General features: G+C 44.9%; 1 protein-coding gene across 1 annotated transcript in view; it reads left to right on the forward strand.

Annotated features, from left to right (window-relative positions):
- Positions 1-1676: 1676 nt before the first annotated feature.
- The window catches only part of LOC112118388 (dual serine/threonine and tyrosine protein kinase), a 58893-nt gene continuing 33819 nt past the window's right edge, over positions 1677-26750 (forward strand). The window contains exons 1-2 of the mRNA XM_024216672.3: positions 1677-2095; positions 25905-26293. Of these exons, the coding sequence (XP_024072440.2) occupies positions 1819-2095; positions 25905-26293 (666 nt within the window). The 5' untranslated portion in view covers positions 1677-1818. The remainder of the gene's footprint in view (positions 2096-25904; positions 26294-26750) is intronic.

A 26750-nucleotide genomic window follows, 5' to 3' on the forward strand; every position in this document is an offset into this window, starting at 1 on the left:
ATATTTGGGTGGGTAAGGCAAAATATTTCTAGCAGGTCATGAGGTTTCAGGCCTTTAAATCATGTCATTCCAATTACCACCTTCTGACAATTGACTCAGTGGGTCTTCAGCAGGAACACAGGCATTCCCATACTGCATCACACCCTGTGGGTCACAATCTCTCTGGTCCCAAATCAGCAAAATATTTAAGTATGTGATTCAGTCTATCCCTATTCAGCAAACAGTTAATCACATGCTTAGCATATGACAATGGCACCTAAGCATTGCCCTACTGGAAGGTGCTCAAATGCTATGGGGATGAGCACCCTATAAGAACCTATATAGAGCAGAATAGAATAGCTTATGACAAGTTAAACAAATGTCTAACTGTAGAGGGAAGGACTGCTGAATCAGGACCTCTCTGCCCCAGGTTCCTCAAGAACAGAAGGGGGATAATATTGTTTACCTGCGTCACAGGAACTGTTGTAGGATTTAGGCCTTGATTCTGCAAAAACAAATTATGGGCAGATCTCTAACCTACAATGTCCATGGGGTTCCATGCAGAGAAAAGGCTCTGCCCACTGAGAATTAGCTGGGACTTTAAATAGTGTTCATAAAGTAGTTTGATGAAAGGTGCGAGAAGAGGGCAAAATATTATTAAACATCTTAGGTGGCATCTTGTTCATAAAACACCACCAACAAAAACCTTATCAAAACAAAACACAGTAATGCACACACAATTTTTCCTTCCGGGAAGAGAATGAGAGAAAGAACAAACCACACCTGACAAATGTTAGTTATGTCGCTTATTGCCCTACTGGAAGGTGCTCAGATGCTATGGGGATGAGCACCCTATAAGAACCTATATAGAGCAGAATAGAAAAGCATTTTTTCTCATTCTTAAATTCAAGGCTCTTTATGCTCTGCTTGTGCACTAAAAGTTCCTGTCACCGTTTTTGTAAGTATGCAGCTCCTCATCGTTGCCCTGGTGTCCTCGCCAAGACTTCCCATCTCCTTAACACACTGTTGCGCTGCAGCTTAACATAGGAATTGCTAGACTGGCTCAGACTGGTTGTCCGTCTAATCCAGTATCCCATCTTTGATAGTGTCCAATACCAGCTCCTCCAGAGGAAGAAACCCTGTAGTAGACAGCTATGGGGTAACGTGCCTGTAGGGAAAGTGTCCTTCTACCCCCCTGCCCCAATAACTAGAGGTTATAAAGGTCCCCATAGAAAGGGAATTTGCCCTCTCTCCCCATAGAAAAGGGATGTGCCCCCCATAGGGGTCTCTCGCCACAGCAAGGGGATCTGCCCTCTCTCCCCTTAGAAAGGGGATGATGTACACCCCCCCCCGGGGTCTCTCCCCCACACAGAGGCCGGCCCTGCACTGAGGAACACCCTTCCCAAGGGGGCGTGGCGACGGCTATGCAGCGCTTTAACAGGAGCTGGTCAGGAATCCTAGTGCAAAGGACTACACATCCCATGGTGCACCTTGGGCAAGAGCCGCAGCAAACGCGTCCCCACTACAGGACTACAATTCCCACAGTGCCCTGCGTCAGACGCGCAGACACCCTACGCAGAGGACTACCATCCCCATGGTGCACTGCGGCTCGGGGGTCCTCCCCCCCGCCGCCTCCCCATTCCCTCCGCGGCGCCCGGATAAAGGTTCCGCTCCGTGCGCAGTGCGGCTCGGCTCGGCGCGGCGCTGCCAGTGAAGAAGGTGGTGGGGCCCGGCCGCGGGGCGCTGTTCCCTCGCGGAGAAGGAGGCCGAGGCTGCAGCCTGGCAGCGGCGGAGTCTCCGCCGGGGTGGGGCTGGGATAGCGGAACGGACCTGGAGGACATGGACGGCGGAGGAGCCCCCTCGACTAGGGGCCACGGCAGCGGGGGCGGAGTGATCCGCGAGCTGTGCCGCGGCTTCAGCCACTACAACCGGCACCTGGCGCGGCTGCAGCACAACCTACGGGAGACCAAGAAGTTCTTCCGCGACATCAAGTACTCCCAGGGGCAGCCCTTCCCCATCGTGGTCGTCCCCCCCGGGCCCGGGGAGCCGCCGCCGGCCGTCCTCCCCACGCCCGGCTCTAGGGACAGCGCCCCCAGCGGCAGCGTGTTGCAGCCCGGTAAGCGGGGAGAGGGGGGCACCTATGGGGTGGGGTTCAGGGGTGGGGGAGGGGCAGCTCAAGGGGAGGGGTGGAGCCTCCGTGGGGAGCTTGGGGTCTGTGTAGCGCAAAGCTGGGTTTAGGGGTGGGGTGTAGGGAGGGAGCAGTGGGGGATTTGTGGGGCAGCGTGTGTGACTGTAGGAGGGTTGGGGGCAGTGTATTGGGGGGCATGGCCGGGGGGGGGGGGGGGTTTTCTGGGGGAGTATAGGGCTGATCTCTGGGCAGGGTAAGTGGCTTATAGGGCTGGTGTAAGTGCTGCTGGAGCAACAAAAATGGGGTCGAAAGTGTGGCTGTGGGTGGGGGAGACATATGGAGAGATGTACAGTAAAGAGGAAAGGGTTGAGCATGCTGAGGTCCAGTGGAGAACTGGGGAGGAGAGGGAAACTGTGTTACAAGGGGGCATAGATACAAAAGGTGAGATGTGCTGGCAAATTTAAAGGAGCTGAGGTTCTTGCTAGGTGAGTATGGCTGCTGATTGGTGGCAGTTTTGTAATTACTGTAAAATTGAATGGGTTATGTGCAATGCAGTTTGCGTCAGTAAGAGCTCTCAGAAGTAACCATGTTTCATTTTTTTTTTTAACCTATGAGCAATTGTAAACAGCCATGGTACAAACATCTTTATGATATGTAGAAGTTCAGTTTCCAGGGAATATCTTTATGAGACGGACCTACTGCAATTAACGGCTTTATAAACCTTTCCATGCACTCAGAAGTCATTCCTGAAGTGTACATGAAGTTTTTCTTAGATTTTTTTGCTCAATAGGCCTTTTGCACCAAATATTAAACATCCTGATATAAAAATCAGTTATTGTGAGATTTAAAATCGGTCACACTCAAAATAAAACGTGTTCTATATAGAACACTTGAGACTGAAAGGGCTACTCTGAAAATTTAACCTAATTCTTACCACTGATGGGTTTTGTTTACATTCTGTTTTTTGTGGTTTTTGTTTTTAGTTTCCCAGGCAATAGGAAACAAACCAATCAGTTTCACTTCTGGTTTTAGCCAGCTTTGATGTGATTTGTGCAGTGTCACAATACTGAAAGCATTTGGTATGCAAGCATTCCGGGAGAAATGTTTAAATACAAATAAAACTGTATTCAGTGGTATTTTTGACTTGTGTAACGTAAACTTTTTCCTTTTGGATGTTAAACTTGTTTAGAAACCTCTCAGTTTAGGGCATAAACTTTAGGACTTCACCCCTTTAAATTGCTTGAAAAACAATGTAAAATTTCAAATAACCAGTATTATTCCAACTTGAGCCCTTGCATGGCTACCTAGTTTTGAATGACAGTTCACTTGTCCTTTAGATATCAAGGCTGCAAAGAATGCCTGAGCAGACTGTTAAGCAGTCACTGGGCAGGTTACTGTGGCCATGTATCTAGCATAAATGACTGGTCCAGAACTGCAGTTTTTTCAGTGGCTGTGTAGCATCCTGCAGATGTAGATATAAGAATGTCTTAAGTTATGACAAGACATGAGCATCTGTTGCATACATGCATGCTAAGGTCATGGTCCTGCATGTTACCTCAGCATGTGAGTAATCCACTTGGTTGAATGGAACTACTTGCTTGCATAATGTTGTTTCGTGTGCTTAAGTGTTTCCAGCATAGGTGTCTAAAGCTGATATCTGTGTGAGATTTGAAATTTTGGGGCTGCTTTCTTCTGGTTAAAATATTTAAAAGAAAAAAAAATATTTTAGTGCCCAAACTCATGTTTTGTAGAACCAAATTGTAACAGAGGGGAGAGACTTTGAGTGCCTTAGGAATCAAGGAGCACAGCTCCTATTGATTTTTCAAGAAAGAACTTGCTTTGCAGAGTTTGCATGTTAAATGCTGTAGCATTCTGTAGAGTGTATGGGAATCAGGAAGTAAAACATACTAGTGTCTTTATTGTCCAGAGTTGAGATAGACTTCCTGAAATGCTACACTTCTAATTTACTTTCTAAGTTTATAAGGCCATAATATCCAAAGAGGTCTTTAAAATAATAAAAAAATAACAAACCTATCCCTAGCTTGTTTTCAAAAACACTATCATGGCAGCCAATGTATAAAATAACATTATAGAAATACCTGGCCCCAAATAAGCCACTGGGAAGCAAGCTATCTAAAAGTTAGGTTGCCTTCACCTTGTTCTGTAACAAAATCAAATGTATCTGTTAAGCTGAATTGCAGCCATTCTGGTTTTATTGGAAAGGGAGGTTAAAATAATGGTTGGCTGGTTGTAGGACCTGAGCCCTGTCTTTCATGTTGTACACCTCTACCCCGATATAATGCGACCCGATATAACACGAATTCGGATATAATGCGGTAAAGCAGTGCTCTGGGGGGCAGGGCTGTGCACTCCGGTGGATCAAAGCAAGTTCGATATAATGCGGTTTCACCTATAACACGGTAAGATTTTTTTTTTGGCTCCCGAGGACAGCGTTATATCAAGGTAGAGGTGTATTTGAACGACTTTTAAAACAAACCTTAAAACATCTGGCGATTAGGAGGGTGACCACTAAAAGCTGTTGGTAATGGACAAATGATTGATCACAGATTGAAAGGATGTCTCCTCTACCCAGTGTGCATCAAGCACTAAGACAACTAATTTCTTTGCTAGCAATACAAGCAAAATTAACTTGAGGATGGAAGCTTGGATTATGTTAATTACTGATAAAAGGAGAACATCTTTGTTTGTAGCATCACTGTTTGTGTGTCTTGGGTTTAATAACAAAACATTGTCACAGATATACGTGTATCAAGAAATTTCTACTGTGGTTTTATGACAAGGAAAAAATCTTTCTAAAGAGAGGCTTCTCATTAGTCTTCTTCAATGTTAAAGATGCTGCTTGTACAAAACTCTGGCTGTTCCTCTTTCTGACTTCACTAGCCGTCGTGTTTCATATAGAGTCTTTACATAATGGAATCTCCCAGGGGTTCTGATCAGGGGTTTATAGATGCTACCAGGTTCTATTCTTGTATGTAAAGAAATGGCAAAATAAAACCCACTAGACAACCGAGTAAGGGTTGTTTAGGGTTGCCATAACTCTAATTGAAAACTGGTCCCCTTTTGGCAGTGGTGATGGGGCAAGCTGTTTGCTCCATCTGATAAAAAGAGATCAATTAAGATATCTCCTGTGTAACGTGCACCTTATGAAACGGAACCCTGTGTCTACTGCACCGAACAATGATTAACAAATTGCAAAATACACATGGAAACTAAAAAGAAGAGAAGATGCCTTGCGTAACTCTGTGTTAAAAGTTGGTACCGAAGTGAAACCATGCAGTAATCAGGACTTGAGTGCTATGGCACCTGTAGTGCTTAGAGCAGGGGTAGGCAACCTATGGCACGCGTGCCAAAGGCGGCACACGAGCTGATTTTCAGTGGCATTCGCACTGCCCGGGTCCTGGCCACCGGTCTGGGGGCCTCTGCATTTTAATTTAATTTTAAATGAAGCTTCTTAAACATTTTAAAAACCTTATTTACTTTACATACAACAATAGTTTAGTTATATATTATAGACTTATAGAAGGAGACCTAAAAATGTAAAATGTATTACTGGCACATGAAACCTTAAATCAGAGTGAATAAATGAAGACTCGGCACACCACTTCTGAAAGTTTGCCGACCCCTGGCTTACAGTATCTGAAAAGGCAAAACCTGCAGTTGCTGCATGGAATGGAATGTGATCTAATTGAATTGTGGGATGGAGGACTAATCTGAATGGCTGTTGCTGTCAGGGTGAGTAAATGGAAGCGAGTATATGCGGCTCTTAAATAAGGAATGCTGTGCTCTTGAACATAGCATGGTTGGCATATGTGGTAGGATAGCAGCAATAGTTACCCTGATTTTTATTTTGAATCTCAGCGGTAACTGAACAAAATAAACAGCGAAGAAAACAGCATACCTTGCAAAAAGATGTGTTCATGGGCGAGGTACTTGGCTGCATACTTCGCTTAATTAAATAAAGTAACCAGGGATGCACTTGTAAATAGGTACTAAAAACCCCTTTTACTGTTTGAGGAACTGTTTCCCTTACTCTAGACCTAGCATCCTTATGAATTCTTCTGAAATAAGACCCTACCGTACTATGAGAGCTGGGGAAAAGTTTGAGATAGGACTGGTGTGGAAAGGAAGGGAAATCCTAGGACACTGTTCTGGAGAACAGACTTTGAAACTGCCATGCTGCCCAATGTCCCTATTCTTACCTTGAGGTGGTTAGCTCGCCGTCCTGTTCTTTTACATCTGGTCGTCCGATAAACAGTTTTGTTCTCTTCAATCTCTGCCAGCAGTTTATTTTAAAGATATATCATTCTGAAACCGAAAACCGTTCACCCTGGCTTCCTTAATGGTTTTTCTGTTTTACTGTGGACCCTCTTGTGAAGTTCAGCTATTTTCCTTTTTTTGTATATAGGCATCTAGATGAATCCAGAGATTTGTTTGATCAGTTGTATCAGTGCTTCAGGACTGACAAGTGTAAAACTGCTACAACTGATGTTCTGTTGACTTTGTACAATGCTGTATATACAACTATTGAAGTTACTCTTTTGAAAGAGTTCTTAAACGGCTACCACAGAGTGCTTGCCATATGGCTTTTTTATTAAATGTTTTTGCTTCTTGTTCATCTAACAAGGTTACACATGGTGCTTAAAATAGCCACTTACGTTATTTGTATTGCAGCAATCCCCAAAGGATTGAGGACCCCATTGTGGTAAGAAATGGCAAAGATATGAAAACAAGGTCCCTAACATGGAGACTAGTTTTAAAGGACTATTAGACTACCTGCTGGGTGGTACTTGGCACTATTCTGGCTCAATGCTGCTTTGACAGACCCTGTTCAAATAGATGAGAGAAATGCTGTTGTGGCTACCATGGTTCAAGATAAGGTGTAGACAGAGTCCAACTCCACATACCATGAAGACAGTGGCCATGTTATCAGTATAGTCATGGCTGCTGTTATAAGAGTCTGCTTTGGCATGTTGATAGCAAAATACGTGTGTGTATGTATATGCTGGTGGGTTTTTTTTTTTTTTTTTTTTAAAAAGATGTCCACAAAATCATAAGGTAAAGGCACTTCACAGACGTTTTCAATCTATGTAGTTGTATTATAAATTATGTAATCGATCAAAGGGGTGCACTTGCTCCATACAGGGCAGAAATGCCCCTTGCTGGAACTCTTCAACTCCATAGTGCTGCTGTGTTCAAAATGTGCTACTCTTTGTATAGCATAGGAGACAGCGGCGCCAGAACATGGGGGTCAGGGGACTGTGGCCCCACCACTTTTACCGGTGTAAGGGTGAACGATATATGGGGAGGGGGTGAAGAGGACGAGTGGGGGAGGGGGGCATAGTTTGGGCACTGGTGACCCACCACTTCTGATAGGAGGAAACTTACATCCATACACACTGTAACTCTAGCTTCTATAACTCTTTCAAGGTCAGTAGTGTAGTTATCTGTTTCCCATAGCTTACTGCCTCCATTAAAATGTAACTTGGGTAACTAACTGCAGTGCTTTCTGCTCCAGTGCCCCCAAACCAAATTTGTGAGTGACCTTAGATTTCATTCTTTGCTGTGCAGCCAGTTCTTTGGTTAATAGATTGTGAATCCCTCAGGACTGGGATCATCCCTGCCTCTGCCTAGCAAATGAGCCACTGGCTTTGGTCAGGGTTTCTGAGTGCTGCTGTAAACTTAGTAGCAGTAAAATAGTTTTAAATGGGGCACAACTGCTGTTTTGGGCATGGCAAATGAGCAATACTAACCATAAGGAATATCCTTTCCCCAGTAAATCTTGTCATCTAATTTTACTCTAGATTTGCAGATTCAAAGGCTCTCATGGCACCATATGCTTAGGTGGCCCATGAGTGAGAATCTCTCAGTTGCAATGGTACTTACAGACCCAGGATCTCTTCTCCTTGGATTCTGGAGCAGTAGGAGAGATTGTTGGTGGAGAAAGTGAAGTCTCTTCTTGTGGACCTTGTTCACTTAAATCTTCTTCAGCCAGTTTCTCTGATGCTGGAGGTGGGTACCTTAAAGTTCCTGAAGCATCCCAAAGTACGTCTAAGGATCGTGGCTTCAAGTGTTTGAATTTTTCCAAGCTCTGGGCCACCAGACTGATACTGACTAGCTATTCTTTAGATTTCAGTAAGCGCTGTTTTTACCGTTATTGCTGAGGTGTGTTGACCTCATATGGTTTGCCGCGGAACTGATACTTTCTTCATGACTTCACTTATACTTTTAACCTCTGTCTTGGGTGCTTAGAATATAGAAAAGGTGCTTTAAAAAAATTCTGTATTGCTTGATTTACAAAACTAAAACTGGCAGTATAGGGAACACAGTTGTATTCTGAAATGAGATGAGCCACATGTAGTGCACAACTTGGCTTTGCATAGAAATGGATAACTGCAAGAGTGAAGGTGAAATTCTGCCCTATCTATGCACTAATGATCTCTAAAAGTGAATGTCAAAGATGCCAATCTAAGGACAGTGCAAGTACAGTGTGTGGCAGAAACGCTAGCGCTTTTTTTTTTTTTATTTTTTTAAAGGGGATGGGTGCATGTGTGAGTTGATTTGTAACCTGTGAAGAAATGCCCTAAGCAAACTAGACTTGTTTTGCCAAGTAGTTGTGACTCTGAGTTATAAAGTCTATTTTGGTGAGACTCCCTTGTTCCTGAATTGGCCATTTTTTTTCATCAAAAAGCTAAATAGGACCCACATGTTTGGAAACTACCCTATGGGTACTTATTTGAAGTTTGTCCTAGAACATCAACTGATGTGGTATAAATTCCCCCAGTAAAATCAGAGTAACTGCTTTTGCCATAGATGTACTTCATCATCTGTAGTACTCTGGATTTGGTTCACTAGTTTCCTAGTAAATAGCTTTAGAAATTATCTGATGTACCAGTGACTTATTACAACAATTGAGGTTTCAAATTCCCCCATCATCCTGAACCCTTTCTATGCAGACCAACTGCATCTGTGTCCTCTGAGGGTTGTGTGAACCTTCCCTTTGATTTCTTTGCCCCAAGTGTCTTTCAGTCTCTGATATGGTAAAAATAGTACTGTCTGGTGCAGTTTATATTTCAGCTTGGTAGAATGCAATTTTTTTAATATAATTTTGACTGATACTATTGATGATTTTTAAGCATTTTTATTTTTATCAATTTAAATGTTCACAGTTGTTTAAAACCCATACTTTTGTGTGTTTTCCCCTATTTTTATTGATGTAAATTTTCACATTTGTGGGAAATTGTGTGTGACAACAATGTAGACATTGAGATTTGAAAAGTCAACGTCACATGTCAAAATATATAAAGTAAATTTACTTAACTTTTAAGTGCTCAAGCAGCATTTTTTTATTTTGCCTGTTCGTAGATTTCAGTTATTGATAAAAATATTTTTGTGTGTGTATGGTGAAATCAACATTTACTAACAATTATTGATAAAAATCTAATCTTTCCAAGCCTATTTATATTTATAGAAGGGCTGTCCTTAGTGAGTTTACTGTTTAGAGGCTTGTTTGAATTGAGTTTTGCCATCTCAGTCCAGTGTAGACACAGCACAGAAAGCACCCTCCTCATTAAGCCCCTGGTGGTAGACTGGCATCAGATGTGCTATGGGTGTCTTTTGTTTATGGTGTAGGTTCCAAGTTTGCACTGAGCATGCATACTCTAGTCAAGAGTTGACACTGTATGGTAGTTGACTTAATTCACTGGCTTTATCACTTTACACTGACTGTAACAAATTAACTTGTGGAATGGATGCTGGTCACTGATGGATGTTATGTGCAGGAAGAAGGATGAGAATATATAAGCTTGTAGAACTGGGCATGTTCTGATCCACTCGGTAACTCATCTTCGTTAGGCTGCTGTATTGTAACCTTATTGATGTCTTGGTGTGGAGGGGTGAGTGTGCAAGAGCATGCATATACTTGTGATAGCTTTCTGCACTAGTCAAAGAAAGTCTGGAAGAATCCTTACAAACTGTTTGAACATGTCTTCACAAGGTCCTGCTGTATAGAGTGTTGCAGCTGCAGTGGTGCCTTTGTATGCAGTGTTTGAGTTTGATATGTTCATGCTAGGCCTTGGTAGAACAAGGATGCATTCCAATCTAAGGTGCAGTAGGTCTGTAACTATGCTAAGACATGATTCACTTCTTGCTTTGTCTCAGAACTTTCAAACCCAATGTCTTGCAAGCTGCTAACCAGAGTTGGCTGAAATTTTCAATGCAGTTAGTGCTGAAGCTAGTCTGTCATGGGTATGAATTCTGGAACGACGTAAAACACACAATTAGCCTTTTTTTGGTATTCAAGATACAGCTTCAAGTTTTTCAATATTGAGAAATGATTCATTTCTTCTATCTGAGGGTTTTATACCGCTACCCATCATTGAGGGCCATCTGTGTAAAATCAGTACCAATAGCTAAGTCCCTAATGGAGTTCATGGAGTTTTGAGCATTCTTCCATTTTCAGGGTCAAATCTTTGGGAGAGTTGGGAAAGCATTGTAGATCGGGGGGGAGTGGTGTCCATATTGTGAGCCTCACTTTTATGGTAGAAAGGTGTGTGGTTTTTGGTTTTTGTTTTGTTTTTGTTTTTGTTTTTTTTCTTCTTAAAAGTAAGACTTCTTGAACGTTGCTATTGTACACTTAATAATCTGAATTATGGACAGGTAAACCTGACATCTTTGTTTTGCTTAGACACTTAATACCTAATTAACAAATTGTGCTGCCCCTAATCTGAATGATGTTGGGTAAATTAGATTAATGGAAAGGTATTGTAATGTAGGCTGAAATAATAGCCCTCTTTGTTAAATGTTAACAGACTTAAGTTAGTAATATTGGGAAATATTTGTCAATATCAGAGGACTCATTGTTTCCTCAGGATTTGAGGTGCTGAACACAATAGCTGTTGGTTTAAGCAGGTTCTCTTCATACCAAACCTGTTACAAAAGCACACACCTCACTTGTGTTACTAACTGGCCATCTAGTCTATGGTGGCTTTTTAGACCGTCTACTGAAGACCTTTTATACCATGTTGATAACACAGTTTTTCTGTGGAAAAAATTGAATTAAAATGTATGCACACAAGCATAAAGGAACTGGGGGCAAGTGTATTTGTAATTGTTGTCCAGGAATAGTAGTGCAGTATTGGAGCTGCTTAACTCTTAAAGGACTAAATTTTGCCCTGGAATGCATATGTGTAGCTACTGTTGGTAGGTACTGTTGAAGGGGAATCTTGTACATATATCTAGGGCGATGATGATGATCCAGACTGTGTATATAGAAAGCGCCCTAGTGAAGACTCGCTAAATAGGGAGTGCTCTGCAGTCATGTTGACTCACCTTACTCCTTTTGTTCTGGTGGAGTACTGAAGTCTACAGGAGAGTTTCTCCTGTTGACGCAGCATGGTGTAGACAACGCAGTAAGTCAATCTAAGCTATGTCAACTCCAGCTACTTTATTCACGTAGCTGGAGTAGCATAACTTAGGTCGACTTACCCCGGTAGCGTAGACAAGGCCTAAGCCTATTATACTCATGTCTGATTCAATTTGATGTATGAAAAACTTCCTTAGGTCACCTTATCAAAACTTTTAATGTGTTCAAAGCCAACTCTTTTTAACTAGTCTTACTTCATATGTCCGCTGGAACTTGCTGCTCATGTATTGACATGTGGTATTCATGGTGGTCTTGCATTGCTGAAGTCCTCTGGTGTTGCTGATCTGATTGTCAATTGAAGGATGAACAATTAAAAACTCTTGAACATTAGCACCACATCATTTCTCAATGCTCTCTCAAAATATTGGGGTATGCTTACTGGCACATACATGCAAGTGTACTTAATCTCTTGTAGGGGAAAATGTTATGAAATGCATTGAGTCTTGTGGGAAGTGTCTCTGAAACCAAACCCAATCCCTGAGCCTTATCAATACACCTGTTACCTATTGTCCTTAATGCTGCATAACTTTTGTAAGTGATACCTACAGGAATCACTTGACCTGCCACTGAAGTGCAGACCTTTGGATACAACAGCTGTTTAAACACTACCACTCTATAGTAACTTAGGGCAGGAAGTAGAAGAAATCCATATCCAATGGAAACTCAAAGGGAAATTATTAGGTGAGCAAACTACTCAAGCTAGAGTTGGACCAGGATACCTGGGCAATGCTCCCTACTCTTGCAAAAAGTGGGTTCTGTAGTTTTCCAGTGGTCAGGACCTACAAGTTAAGTCCACAGTGTTCTGTCTAGCTGCAAAGCAACCACTTGGCATAGGGTACTGGTTCATTATCGACAGGGTTTAGTGACAAAATAGATGGCATCGTTTCTGCAGCATTTTGTCTCTTCCTTTGATGTTTACCAATCAGGTACTGACAGGCTATTGCTACTAGACTTATAAGAGCTTACCGGATAAGATGTAGGTGTGATTTATGGTCTGCTTCTGTGAACTATTGGAAAAACAAAGTTAATTTAGGTTGTGCTGGATGTAATCTTAACTGTCAACTGTCAAACTACAAATCAGGCAATTAATCATCACTTGTTATCCATAAATATGGCACCCTATTTTCCCTAAAGAATTGCATTTTGGAACGTACCCTGGCTTGTTCTCCTTGTTTTTTCTATGAGCAGCAATTATACAACATTCCTACAGCAAAATGTGGTATTGATGGAAGAGAAGTCCTGAGAAGGCTTTTTATTTTTGGACATGAATCTATAATTAAGATAAATAGCCCTTGCTCTGATCTTTTTGTGTAGATGAACTGGATATCCGAGCTCTGCGTTTCTCTTAAATGTACTCTTCACACTTATTATTGTGGCAGAGGTTTTAACCACAGAAACCAGGCAGCTATTACGCTTCCTGCTTCTAGGTTGTCTTCTATCACAACGCACACCACAAATGACAGAATGGAAGCAAAGGTAATTTTAGGGCAGAATATCTGATGTCCAGGATGCAAACAACATCTCTTCTGTACCAATCTTGTGCTGCAAGCAGTCTGTCAGAACAAACTTTTTTTAAGCAGGTCATTGTAGGGCAGTTGCTTTTACGAGGGGTTCTCAAACTTCATTGCACCGCGACCCCCTTTTGAGAATAAAAATTGCTACACGATCCCAGGACAGGGGACCGAAGCCTGAGCCCACCTAAACCCCACTGACTGGGGGGACGGGGAGTGGGACAAAGCTCAAGAGGGGGGCCTGTGACCTGAGTCCCAACATGCAGGCCTGAAACACTCAGGCTTTGGCCTCGGGTGGTGGGGCTTGGGCTTCGGCCCTGGGTCCCAACAATTCTAAGCCAGCCCTGGGGACCCCATTAAAATGGGGTTGTGACAGACTTTGGGATCCAGACCCACAGTTTGAGAACTGCTGCTTTTACTAGAATATATCAAATAACAGTGTATGACGTTTGTAAAGTGGTGGTGGGTTGTGCCACACAAAGGCCTCAAACTTGCAGACTGAAAAGTAGCAGATGTTAACTTAACAAGCTTTTTTTGCCCACTGGCAATATTGGGTCACGTCTGTGGCTGCTTCCCTCTCACCATTATAGGTCACTCTCTAAATGTATAATAGATGGTATGCAAATAAGATTCTTTGCTGGGTGCCAGAGCAAAATTTTAATGGCAAGGCTCTGCCTACTTCTCAGAGCTGGATAAATTACAATTCAATAAGGGGCCGGAGAGCATCTGCCTGCTCATGTGGAAAACTACTTAGACTCTAACAAGGCTTTTGCAATACTAATGTAAACACTTTAAAAATCTGTCCACTGTTGAGTTTAAAATTACACAAAGCTTATCTAGAATAACAAATGCCTCTGAAGATAACCAGATCAGTTCATGTGTGGCATTGGCATTTCACTTGTTCAGGAACATGTCCTCTTGCAGCTTGTCAACATCATGCATTTTGCTACCATCACGTAAAAAAGTTTATTTTGCTTATCAGTATTTTACTGATGCCATCTGCTAATTACCTGAATCTAGATTTAGGGAATTGATTAACTGAAAAAATGGTTTGTGGAAGCCTTTTCTGTTTTGATGTTGGGCCTGTGTTGTAGAAATGAAATCTTACCAAAATAAAGCTGTCTAAACTCAAGACTTAAATTGAAGGCTAGCCTTGAATTTTAGCTGCTCTGTATCTGTAGGAATGTAAATTATGTGAGTTGACCAACAAGGAAAAATAAATAGCTTTGCTGTACCCTTTCCTGAAACTCGCCTCTCCTGATTGTGATGTCTCACTTAATTTGACATATCAACAGTGGATTAAGGCTCCCATATTCTGCACTTACACATTAAGTTCTATGTTGTAGTAGGAAATTACTAGCAATGCATGAATTAAACTCTACCTTTTTGTGCATGTCCTTCACACACTTACTGTAGGTGTAAGGCTTTTGTCCTGAACTTTTATGATGTCCATTTTATTCGTGGACAGTGAGGTTGTCCGTGCTTCTTTTAGAGCTAGAGAACTTAATCTTTCCTGTCCCTACAACCCATTACAAACACTGCATTGTAGCAATTCTCCCTTCTGGCGTAGGGTGCCTTCCACCACATCTTTTTGTTGGGCCCAGTTGCTAGACAATGATGAGAGAGAACTGAGCATGCTGTCTTTGTATTAAACTGTCCCTGGCCAGTCAAGCTAGTTCTAGCACAGGAAATGACTTTATTTTCCAATTCAGTCTTGCAACAACTATTTCTAATTACAAATATTTGATGGAATTAAGAGGACAAGTTTATCTTTGGTGCTATAGAGCAGCAGGTTTGGAATCTGCCCTCTTGAGTTTTATTTCTGGCGTTGAGGGTTAGCCCAAGGTGTTAGTCTAGCTGCCTGTACGACAGTGATACTTGATGTAGGTGACAAGGGGGTTGTGTGGCTTAATGGCTTGCATGGCGATTGAGACTTTTTTTGTTTTTTTTAAGGGTCTGAATCTAAGCATATGAGTTTAAAGTCTGAGGTGCAAATCAAAAACACTACGTAAAGAGCTGCTTGAAAGGGTGGCTTTATGCCTTCTACTTCTCTCTTCTCCAAAGACTTCCTTGAAGCTGGAGGGTTAATATTGGTTAAGTGCAGAGAGATACAGTGATGGGGGAAGGGAGAAGGCCACCTATCTTTAATCCAGCAATATACTGGAGATGTTACACGCCTCTTGTCAGTGATAAATGCAAACCCCGTCAGCATTCCCCAACACTTGCAAAACGTGGATGGTTTATAGCCATCAGCCTGTGTGACTAGTGCAGATTGGTTTGTTTTTGTTTTTTCAACTGACTTTGACAACAGAAGTCTGAGAGAAACTTGACCAAAATAGGTAGTGACTTTCCTCCAAACTTCCCTGTTCTTAGGGCTTTTATTCAATATAGAACATCATCCTGTATGGAGTGTTATAGAAAGCGTATCCCAGAATGCTTTAGAGTTGAACAGGAGAGAAATGGAGATGTAGAAGGGAAGAAAATATCTGCTAGGTTTGGAGAAATATGGTTTAGGACTGTCCCACTCTGAGAACTTTTGGTGGGGCTCTTTGTTCTATGCTCTGCACTAGCTTTACAGGTTTTTTTAAATTGAGGAATAGGCACTACAGGCCCATGTCTAGGTGTTGGCGGCGGCGGCTGCTGCTGCTGAAGTCTTGTGGTTACATTAGACTCTTGGCTTCCATGTAAAACAAAGCAAGTTTCTAGCCCTCGTGGCTATGAAAAAAGCTTGAAAATGTGACTTAAGTGTAACTGATGCAGGGATGTCTGCCTGGGTCTCCAAACAACCTGAGACAATAGCTCTGAGTGTGGTAAACTGTCCTGTTCATCTCATTGTAGGGTTACCAATATGCAGTGCTCCTGGGGGTGGGGGGTGCACTACCACTACCCCATCAGGTGAGGCGGTGGGTACATCTACACCACAAAATAAAAAAGGACTGTGGCACTGAGTCTGAGACTGGGTCAGCTGAACTCTGCACATGCTACGGAGCTTAAAAAAAGCAGTGTAGATGTTCAGGTTTAGACTAGAGTGTGGACTAAGAGACCCACCTGGGTTTCAGAGCCCAAGATCCAGCCTGAGCCCAAACATGTCTACACTGCTATTTTTAGCCCTGTAATGTGAATCTGAGTCAGTTGACCTGGGCTCCAAGACTCACTGCCACAAGTTTTTACTGTGGGAGGAGAAGAGTGTAGTGAGTCTGGCCAGTCCATCCTGGCTGCTGGCTTAAGTGTAGTATCCCACCCCTGCCTTTTAGGGACAGAGGACTCTTGTTGACAGTAGGAGTGAGGGAGGAAAGGGCTGCCATGCTGTTGCAACAGCCTCTTGGGTGAAGGTGAACGTGGCAGGGGCTCTACCACTGCTACTCCAGGGCGAGAGGGCAGGTCCGTAGCATGGTGGTGGAACCCCATTTCGTACTGTATCTCGGGGTCCAGATTATCTTCATTAATAGCTGGCAAGGGTTGAATTAAGACAAAAACATACTTACTACTTTAAATGTGTAGTCAAGCAAATAATCAGGACTCCATAAACTTCTGGAAGCATCAGCAGAGTTTTTTCTTCCTGAAGTTTCAGCACTCTTGTGAAATGTTGAGTAACTGCCATATGCCCTAAGAGGTTCCGTTCCTTAACAAAAGGACTGAAAAACCTTTTACAAAGTAGCATATGAGAGACTTGGTCCATAAAATTTCTACAATAAACATGTTCACTTGACCTAGATATTTGTAGTAACTTGCAAGCCAAATCTGAAATCCAGTGTAGTTCAACATTTTGAACAACATGTTGTATATAATATACAAGATCTTCGAATGGAAGCAGATTCAATTGGGCGCTCCTCCTTGGACAAAAAGGCTGAAATGAAATTAAAATTAAAAAAAAAAAAAAAAAAAAACAGGCCCTGCACTTGGAAACAGAAGTGCAGTAGCTTAGAGCATATATTCCCAAGCACTAGTTCGGCAAGATTCTAGCAGGAATATACTTCACGCAACTGTTTTTGAGCATAACAGTATGATGGATAAAGGTTTTGTTTTTTTTCTATTGAGTTTTTCCCCCTCTCGGGTCTGGCCTTGTTAGCTCTTGCTGGGTGGACAGTTTGAAACAGATCCATCTGTAACACTGGATTTATCTAGTTTAAGGACTTTCCTCTAACCTAGAGGAGATTGAATGGGGGAAAAGGTCAAATGAAGTATGAACACCAAGTCTGTGTTTTGTTTGACTGGTGCCGTGATGTTGACCACGGGGCCACAAGGCAGGAATCTGAATCCTGGCTTAGCAATTGACATGCTCTGTGACTTTGGGGAAGTCACCTAAACTTTCTACACCTCAGTTTCCTAATGGGGATGGTTATCCCATCCATCAGACAAGGATGGATTGTATAGTATTGGAAAGATGGAGAAAATCTATATAATTGCTTAAGGTGCCTATCGTTATAGTATTTAGACTACACTAAAAAAACTTTAGGACAGGAATCAAGCTCTCATCAATTCTCCGATTAAAGATGTCGCTACAGTGATCTATGGCTGTTCCTCCCGCTCACTTCTTAAAGGAATCTTGCAATGTGACCTGAAGATACAGGAATTGGACTCTGCCTGACTCCATGCCACAGTATTCTACTGCTCAAGATTCTTCACTGGGAATGTCCTGTCTGACTGCTCTTGGTAGGCTTTTTGCATGTTGAACCATTTCTAGCTTCCCAAAGACCACGTGGCTCAAAATAAGGAATAGTGGTTGTAATGTGGCTGTGCACCAAGGGCAAAGCCACATTACAAGTAGAGGGTGACGTCACTAGCTTTACTGGTGCTGAAAGGTTGAAAAACATTCCTGGGCAGTGCTGCAAGGGATAAATAAATACTAAGATGAATGGATGAAATTTCTCTCTGATTTTGGATGTTGCCTGCTTTGCTACTGAGAAATCAACAGCTCTCTAGCCTTCACCGTAAGCGAGTTCAGTGTCACGCTTTTGAAATGACTACATGACATTGTAAAACTATTGTAGCTCGTATGGTTTTTTGTTATTGGGCAGTAAAACATACTGTATAACCTGTATAGAAACTCCTGCATTACATCTTGTGGCTTTGGCTATCCCAGAAGGCAGTGTCTTTTCAGGTGACTAGACTATCTTAAATTGCGATTAAAGCCATGAAAGCAAAGCTCTTATCGATACATTAGATTCTGGTATTATGTCAGTGAAAGCCAGTCTGAGCTGAGTTTGTCCCTAGATGATTAAATCTGTTGTCTAATAACTTTGGAGCATATGCAGCGTGAGCCTACATGGGCCACTAATACAACCGCGGGGCACTTTGTTAGACCTTAATACTTGAAACAGTTTTTATAACGTACATTTGACTTTTTATGCTACCATTGCGCTTCATTAGTAAGCTGCTAGTGTGAGCCAAGAAACTTGCATTTTCAGTGGAAAGATAAAAATTATAAGGCCATTTGGGAATTGACTGAAGCTCAAGTCAGGATGGCTGGCGAGATAACTGCACTCAAACAGCATGAGTATTCACTGTCTGAATCTGCTCAGATTTCTAGAAACAGGTTGTCACGGAGTATGGGGGGACTCAGGGCCCTGCACCCCCGGCGTCCTGCGATTCACCATGACTCTCAGCCAGCCAGTAAAGCAGAAGGTTTATTTAGATGACAGGAATACAGTCCAAGACAGGCCTTGCAGGCACAGACAACAGGATACCCCACAGTTAGGTCCATCTTGGGGTCCTTGGGCACCCCAGCCCACCTCCTGGGGTCAGAGCCCTCCCTGCCTTCCAGCCACCTCACCAGCCAGCTTCCCAGACTCTGCCTTCAGCGACCCCTCCCACAGCCTTTGTTCAGTCTCCGGGGCAAAGGTGTCACCTGGTCCCAGCCCCCTCCTGGGTTCTCATGTTACAGGCTCAGGTATTTTCAGTCAGTCTCCCATCCCCCAATGCCGGCTATCCCAGCCACACTCCCCTGTCAGCATTCACAGTCCACAGTAAGAACAGTCTCAGTTCGTCACATCTCCCCCCTTCGAGACCGAACTGAGCGGGGTCACTTCAGCCAGTGACCCGGGGAAGTTCGAACCTACCCCCGTTCCCATGGATGCCCCAGCATCCCTCCCATTCCTTGATGAGAATTACACCAGGCCCCTCCAGTTTCACGCCCCCCCTTAGGTCGGGGGTGCTCGATGGCACTCGTAGTTCGCACGTGGGAAGGTTTATACTGCCTGTGCCCTTTTTCCACCCCAATACCCCTGGGGTTCCAACTGGGCTGTGGTCTTCTCCCAGCGCTCCAGTCTGGAGGTCGGTGATTCGGGCTCTCTTGGTTCAGAGCCCCCCTTTTAACCTTGGCCACCCTCTGGAAAGGCTCCTCTATGCTGGGCAAGGGTCCTAAAGCCGTTTTCCCCTTGTCCCGGGCCTTCCTCCCCCTCTGACAGGGATCACAGGATTGGCAGTACTGCCTGACAGTAACAAAGACCCCCGGCCAGTAAAAGCTCCGTAACAGCCTCTGCTGGGTATGCCAGGTTCCCTGGTGCCCTGAGAGGGGAATGTCATGGGCCCGGTACAGCAGCTGGCGGCGATACTTCTGGGGTACCACCAGCTGCCTCCTGATCCCCCCTGACTCCATCTTCCCTGGGGGAGCCCATTCTCGGTACAGGAACCCCTTCTCCCACAGGAACCTTTTTTGGCCACCTCTCCCCATGGTCTGTACCGCACCGAGGTCGGCCAGGTCCCTTATCTTCCGCAAGGAGGGATCTTTCTGCACCTCGGCCTGGAACTCAGCAGCTGGGACAGGGATGGCCACCTGTTCTCTCTCGCCGGCTGGGTCTGAGGCCGCAGCCTCCCTGAGCCGTGTCCCTGGGTGTTCCCTCCCCACCAGGGTAGGGTCCTGCGCCTCAGGCAAGGCACCCTCCCCAAGGTCAGGGCGCAGTGCTCCTCGCCGGCTCTGACTACGGGTCACAACCAGTGCATTCTGGGGGTTGCTTGGCCAGTCCTCCAGGTCCCCCCCCATCAACACCTCAGTGGGCAAATACGGGTGTACCCCCACGTCCTTGGGGCCCTCCTTGGGCCCCCACTTCAGGCGTACCCTCGCCACAGGTACCTTGAATGGGGTCCCACCCACCCCCGTCAGAGTCAGGAAGGTGTTGGGCACCATCCGATCTGAGGCCACCACCTGGGGCCAGACCAGTGTCACCTCTGCGCCCGTATCCCAGTATCCATCGACCTTCCTCCCATCCACCTCCAGGGGAACAAGGTACTCTCTCCGGAGGGACCGCCCCGCGCCCACCGTATAAACCAAAAACCCTGAGTCTGGAGCATCCAGCCCCCCAGAGGAGCTGGCCTGGAGCTCTCCTTCCTCCTTAGCAGGTGGTATTCTGCCAGCCCCCCTTCCCTGGGAGTGCCGCCTCTCGCCCGGCTGGGTCTCTACCCAGTCAACCCTCTGTGGGTCTGGTCTGCTCAGTCTGTCCCTGAGTCTGGGGCATTGGGCCCGTATGTGACCTCTCTGGTCACAGTGATAGCAGACCATGTCCCATGTGTCCCCTCGAGCCGGTCGGTTGTCCCTGACCCTGGGCATTCCCCATGGGAGGGGATTCCCCACATTCCCCTTTTGGGAGGTACCTGGGTGACTCTCTCTCTCTGCATCGCAGCGGGCCTGCTCCTTTGGGACTCCTCCCTGCCAGCCCCTGACCGGCTCTTCACAAACTCATCGGCCAGCCGGCCTGCATGTCGCGGGTTCTCTGGTTTTTTGTCCACCAACCACAGCCTCAGGTCGGATGGGCACCGCTCATACAGTTGCTCCAATACCAGCAGTTTAACCAGGTCCTCCTTCGTCTGGGCCCCATCTGCCCACTTGCTGGCGTATCCCTCCATGCGGACGGCTAGTTGCAGATATGAGATCTCAGGGGTTTTATCCTGACTCCGGAACCTTTCCCGGTACATCTCAGGAGTCAGCCCAAACTCACGTAGCAGGGCCTTTTTGAATAGTTCGTAGTCCCCTTTCTCCGCCTCTTCCAGTTGGCGGTACAATGCCACGGATTTGGGGTCCAGTAAGGGGGTGAGAACCCGGAGTCTGTCCGCAGGATCAACCTGGTGCAGCTCGCAGGCCGTCTCAAAGGCATCGAGGAAGTCATCCATGTCCTCCCCCTCCTTACGTGGGGCCAGGATGCACTTATCAAAGCTCCGTGCAGTCCTGGGTCCCCCCTCACTCACCGCAGCTGGGGCCCCACTGCTCTTCAGCCTGGCCAGTTCCAGCTCATGCTGACGCTGTTTTTCCCGTTCTTCCCGCTCTTCCCGCTCATGCTGTCTCTGTTGTTCACGATCCTCCAGCTCTCTCAGTTTTAGCTCTCTATCCCATTCCAGCCCATTCCGCTCCACGGATGCTGCGCGTGGCCGGGAGGATCCCCTGCTAGCCGGGGGGGGTCACGGCGCCCTCGGTATTTGCTGGGCTCCTCCCCACCCTTCCCCTAGGCATAGGAAGGAGGGGTCTCTGGAAGCCCTCAGCAGCCGGCTGACCACTCCCAGCTGGGACAGACACTGGGACCTGCGCTGCATCTGCCAGGCTGCTTCCCTCAGCGCCAGGGATCAGTTCATTCGCGCGATCTCGCTTCTCCAGCTGGGCAATGAGCTGTTCTTTGGTGAGCTTCCCAATGCGCACCCCCCTCTGCTTGCACAGCTCCACCAGGTCGCTCTTAAGCCGCTTGGCATACATCTTCCTGCTGGCCACTCACAGGCCTGTGTGCTCACCGCTCCCCACAGTTTCCAGGGAGACCCCTAGTGTGCCAGCCCTTCTCGAGGTCACCACCTCTCTGCCAGGGTCGAGCTGCAGACTCCTCCGCCCCTGGGACCACTCGCTGCGATCCCCCGGGGGACCCTGTTACTGCAAAAGTCCTTCTCGCTGGTCACACACTCCCAGGGGTGATAACCGTCTCTCTCTGACTCCTCAGCACGCCTGGTCCCCGTCAATCCCCCTTCGTTTTACTTCTCCCCAGTCACTTACTGCAGGACGCGCCGTCCACGGGGTGCAGTAGATCCCACCGCTGCCACCAGTTGTCACGGAGTATGGGGGGACTCAGGGCCCTGCACCCCCGGCGTCCTGCGATTCACCATGACTCTCAGCCAGCCAGTAAAGCAGAAGGTTTATTTAGATGACAGGAATACAGTCCAAGACAGGCCTTGCAGGCACAGACAACAGGATACCCCACAGTTAGGTCCATCTTGGGGTCCTTGGGCACCCCAGCCCACCTCCTGGGGTCAGAGCCCTCCCTGCCTTCCAGCCACCTCACCAGCCAGCTTCCCAGACTCTGCCTTCAGCGACCCCTCCCACAGCCTTTGTTCAGTCTCTGGGGCAAAGGTGTCACCTGGTCCCAGCCCCCTCCTGGGTTCTCATGTTACAGGCTCAGGTATTTTCAGTCAGTCTCCCATCCCCCAATGCCGGCTATCCCAGCCACACTCCCCTGTCAGCATTCACAGTCCACAGTAAGAACAGTCTCAGTTCGTCACACAGGTGATCAAGTTACCTTGTAATTTGATGACTATCCTTCCATTGTTCATAAAAAGAAAGATCTCTAGTGCCTTTATGGGTGCACAAAGTGAATATATTGATACATGAACAAACCCAGAATAACGTGGAGATGCTTTAATTGTAAGAAGTTGCTTGAGCTTTGAAAGGTTTCTTCTTTGCCATTCCTTCCCCAAATTCACTTATGTTCTAAATCGATTTAGCATGTTTAATGCCTGAGCTTGGTGCATTTTGTCATACGACACTGCTTATCAGGATAAAGTTCCTCCTCCTCCTCCTCCTCCTCCTCCACCCCTAACAAGTCTTGTGCATTCATTAATTTCCATTTTAAGACTAACTCTCTAGATTGAATTGGATCTCTATTTCCTCCCCCCCCCGACATCAGTAGTTTGTCCTGTTTTGATGCATTCATGGGACGGGGGTGGAGTAGAAGAAGCTCTGTTCTGCTGTCATAATTGTCTTGGCTCCATGCCGGAGTCTGAAGTGTAAACTCTGTAGTTACTGTCCAGGCAATATGCTGTGCAGAAATGACCGTAGTAAAGGGGCAGTGAGAATTTTATTGACAAGCGTCTCATGCCTTTTACTTCTGCTATCCCTAACTTGTGCTTTCTTTTGCAGTATGAAAAAGCACATCCCTGTGAAGTGTCTTGCCCCTTAATTGCAGAATCTAATTTAAATTTGCCTCTGTTTTGAAAACTTTGTGCATGGATTTCCCCCCGTCCCCCCATCTCATGGATCTTGGCTCTTCACTACTGACCACCAGTCTAGCACTCATCTCTTCCCTGTTTCTGTGTGTACTGTTGGTGCAAGAATCTTAACCTATGCGGATCCCACTACCTAGAATAATCTTTCTATATATCAATCTTTTCAAATCTCATCCAAAACGTGGGCCAGATTCTGGGCTAGTTTAAATCACTATAGCTCTTTTGAACACAATGGAACTATGCTGCCTTAGCCAGATGAGAATCTGGCCCCATATCAGTTTTCTCAATTTCTTATACCATCTAGAATTTCTCTGTAGTTGGATTTAGCGTAACTCAAAGGTCCTTAAGATGCGGTTTATAGGGCAGGCTGTATAGGACAAAACTATCTCGTACTAACCAGGAATTCAAAAGGGCCAAAACCAGTGCTGAGGAGTAACTCTTCAGTTATGCTGAGCATCTTGTGTTGGCCTTATTGTATAAGTGGGGGAGCAGACAAAGTTATAGGTTAATGGATCAGCAAAAGGAACGAGGAGTACTTGTGGCACCTTAGAGACTAACAAATTTATTTGAGCATAATAAATAAATTTGTTAGTCTCTAAGGTGCCACAAGTACTCCTCGTTCTTTTTTGCTGATACTGACTAACACGGCTACTACTCTGAAACCCGTTAATGGATCAGGTATTCAAGTAATAATTCAGACTTCTCAAATGAGAAGGTGAGAGGGTGTGGCAGCAAGAAATGCCACAGCTACTGTGTGGGAGATGCAGATATTTAATAGACAATCTGTAGTAATTTTGATTATAAAGCAGTTTAGACTAAAGTTCAAGTTAAATCATATGTAGTGTTTAAATCAGTATTATTTGGTAAGTAAACTAATTTTGCATGATGTGGCACTATTCTCTTCACTTCACTCAACCTCCAGTATTGAAACAAAAGGCATATGTCAGAGGAGTGAAGAAAAAGGATCAATATCTGGCTACTCACAACTACAGTGTGGACCTTCTTCCCACTCCCCAACTCAACTATTTTGTGACTTTTATTTGTTCAGCCTGACCTTTGACCTTCCCATCTACCCCACCCTTTATATATTAGGAAAAAGTCAGTCAGTGAAATTAAAGTAAAAATAGACCCTAATTATTTCAGACAATCTCACTGCAGCTCGTTCTCCAACGACAATGCAATATTTACCACTGGCAGCCATGAACAGGGTCTTGCTTACACTGCATCCTGTCTTATTCAGATGTGAAAGCATTTAATTTCCTTCTTACATTTTTGTAATGTACCAATATCTAGCGGTGAGGGAGGCTTTACAGTGGCATTGCTGTAACTTCTTTGATGTTACAGCCAGAATCTTTAGAAATTGTCACTTCCCATGTCAATGAGCCTAGGCTTTGAAGGTGAACAAGCCTGTCTTTCTTGTAACCCTCTTGGATGTGTTACACACTGTCAGGTTATTCTAGTTTGTGGGGCTGGGGGGAACTTCAACCAATTCATTGCTTGTTGGATTTTTTTTTTCTAGTGCATGACTCAGAGCATTCTGTTCAAACAGGGCATCACAGCTTGGGAAGCGTTTGCAAAATGCTTAATGGCATTCTTAACTCTGTCACTCCATCTTGTTTTGAAGCCCCAAGATGAAGCACTATTCTAGCACACTTCAGTATCGTACACTACCACCAGTAAATGTAGGTGCCTCTTAGTCATTTCAACCTTCCTAGTTTCCTCCTCTCTCTTCTTAATAGGAAAAGCAAGGGGTGGCTTTTAACTTGTTGAGGAAAGACCATTTAAAAACTTATTTTCATATGAAGGATGTTCATATGGGTGTTGTCTGTCTTCAAGTACTTGCTGTAATACACTGTCAGTTGCTTTGCTCTGAACTCTTCTTTGGGGGTTTATAACAAATCTTGAGGGATACTCTAGAATAAGCTGATCTGTGAATCTCACATGCTGGGCCAAGGTGAGGGAATATATTGTATGCAGGTGAAGGTAGAAAGAATTTCCAGTCTGGAGGTGGTGGTCTAGCAGTTAAAATAGGGGACCAGGTGCCAGTGCTCCTGGGATGTTGTTCTGGCCGAGTGACTTCCCTCTTAGGACCATTATCCAGCCTACAAAATTGGGGTGGCTAGCCCAGGGATGTTGAGATTTGTTAGTTTCTCTCCTGAGACTCTGTAGAAGTACAAAATTACAATTACAAAGATCATTTGACGTTTCTAATAGTTGTAACTGTTCATTCAACCACCTCCCCACCCACTCCCCAGGCTTGCCTGGATCTTGTCAAAGTGTTATCTCTTAATTCCAATTTAACTTTCTGTTCAATTGATTAGTAAATACAGAAAGTGATGAGATCCTTCCTAACGAGACCCTAAATTTCACAAAAATGAAGTGCAATGAACTTCTGCTGTTGGTATTAATTCAGTACAAGCCCTGAATGGGTGAAATTTAGTTTGAAAGTGCAAAACACATGTAAATACTTAGTGTTATTAAACATGAGTGTCTGGCTGGGATTCTGCTTTGTTCCTTACAGGGCATGCACCTTTCTGAAAATAATGCTGTGCTGACTATAGATACAGAACTGTAGGGCACGCATTCATAGGGTTGCCTATTGCATATGTTAATCAGCATTCCTAATGCAATCTCTTTGTTTGAATTCTAGGACAATTGATTTCCTTATCCTTCCCCCACTATGAAGAGGAGTACCTCCAGCTGACAGTGAACTGGCACCCATGCCTTCTAATCCTTGGTCAGAACTGCAATGCCAAATGCCAATTACTAAACATGCTTTTGGGTGAGAAGCTGCTACCCACCACCAAAATAAGCAGCGAGGAGAACTGTAAGAGGCGGCGGATCCGCTTCACACATGGGACACAAACACGGATTAGTCTGGCGCTGCCCGGGCAGTATGAACTAGTGCATATGTTGGCAGCCCATCAAGGGCAATGGGACACAATACCAGAGGAGGACTTGGAAATCCATGGGGACAATGAGGATCCAGCACACCAGATAGCAGAGCTGGAGGTGACGCTGCCTTACTTGCTACTAAAGGTACTGATTAGAGACACACGTGTGTTGTTGTCGCTTATACTTGTTATATTTAGGCTTATCAGAAGATAGTTTATTGCACATGAAAATGTTAAGATGTAAAACAATGTGAAGGAAGCTGGAAGAGGCAATATCTTCCCCCAGAGAAGCCTGGAAGTGTGGTGGTGATGTAACGGATAGGGTGTGTGTGCATACATATGTTTATTGCCCTAGTCACAAATAGATCACTTTTTTTTATTACTACTAGCTATCTCAAAAGACAAATTTAAACAGATGCACCTTAAGCATCTCTTAAACCTGAAGGACTGCAGTCCCAAATACCTTCAGAATCTGCCTCCTGTCCAGAATGACTGTCTTCCAAGTATGACTTGCTGCACACCACTCATGTGTCAACCCTGTGGGCACAGCCTAAGCATTCCACATCCCAGTTCTGTGATGGGACAGAATGACTTGGTGTTCT

Source organism: Terrapene carolina, unplaced genomic scaffold (genome assembly GCF_002925995.2).
Source record: "Terrapene carolina triunguis isolate 2854851 unplaced genomic scaffold, T_m_triunguis-2.0 Scaffold199, whole genome shotgun sequence".
NCBI lineage: Eukaryota > Metazoa > Chordata > Testudines > Emydidae > Terrapene > Terrapene triunguis.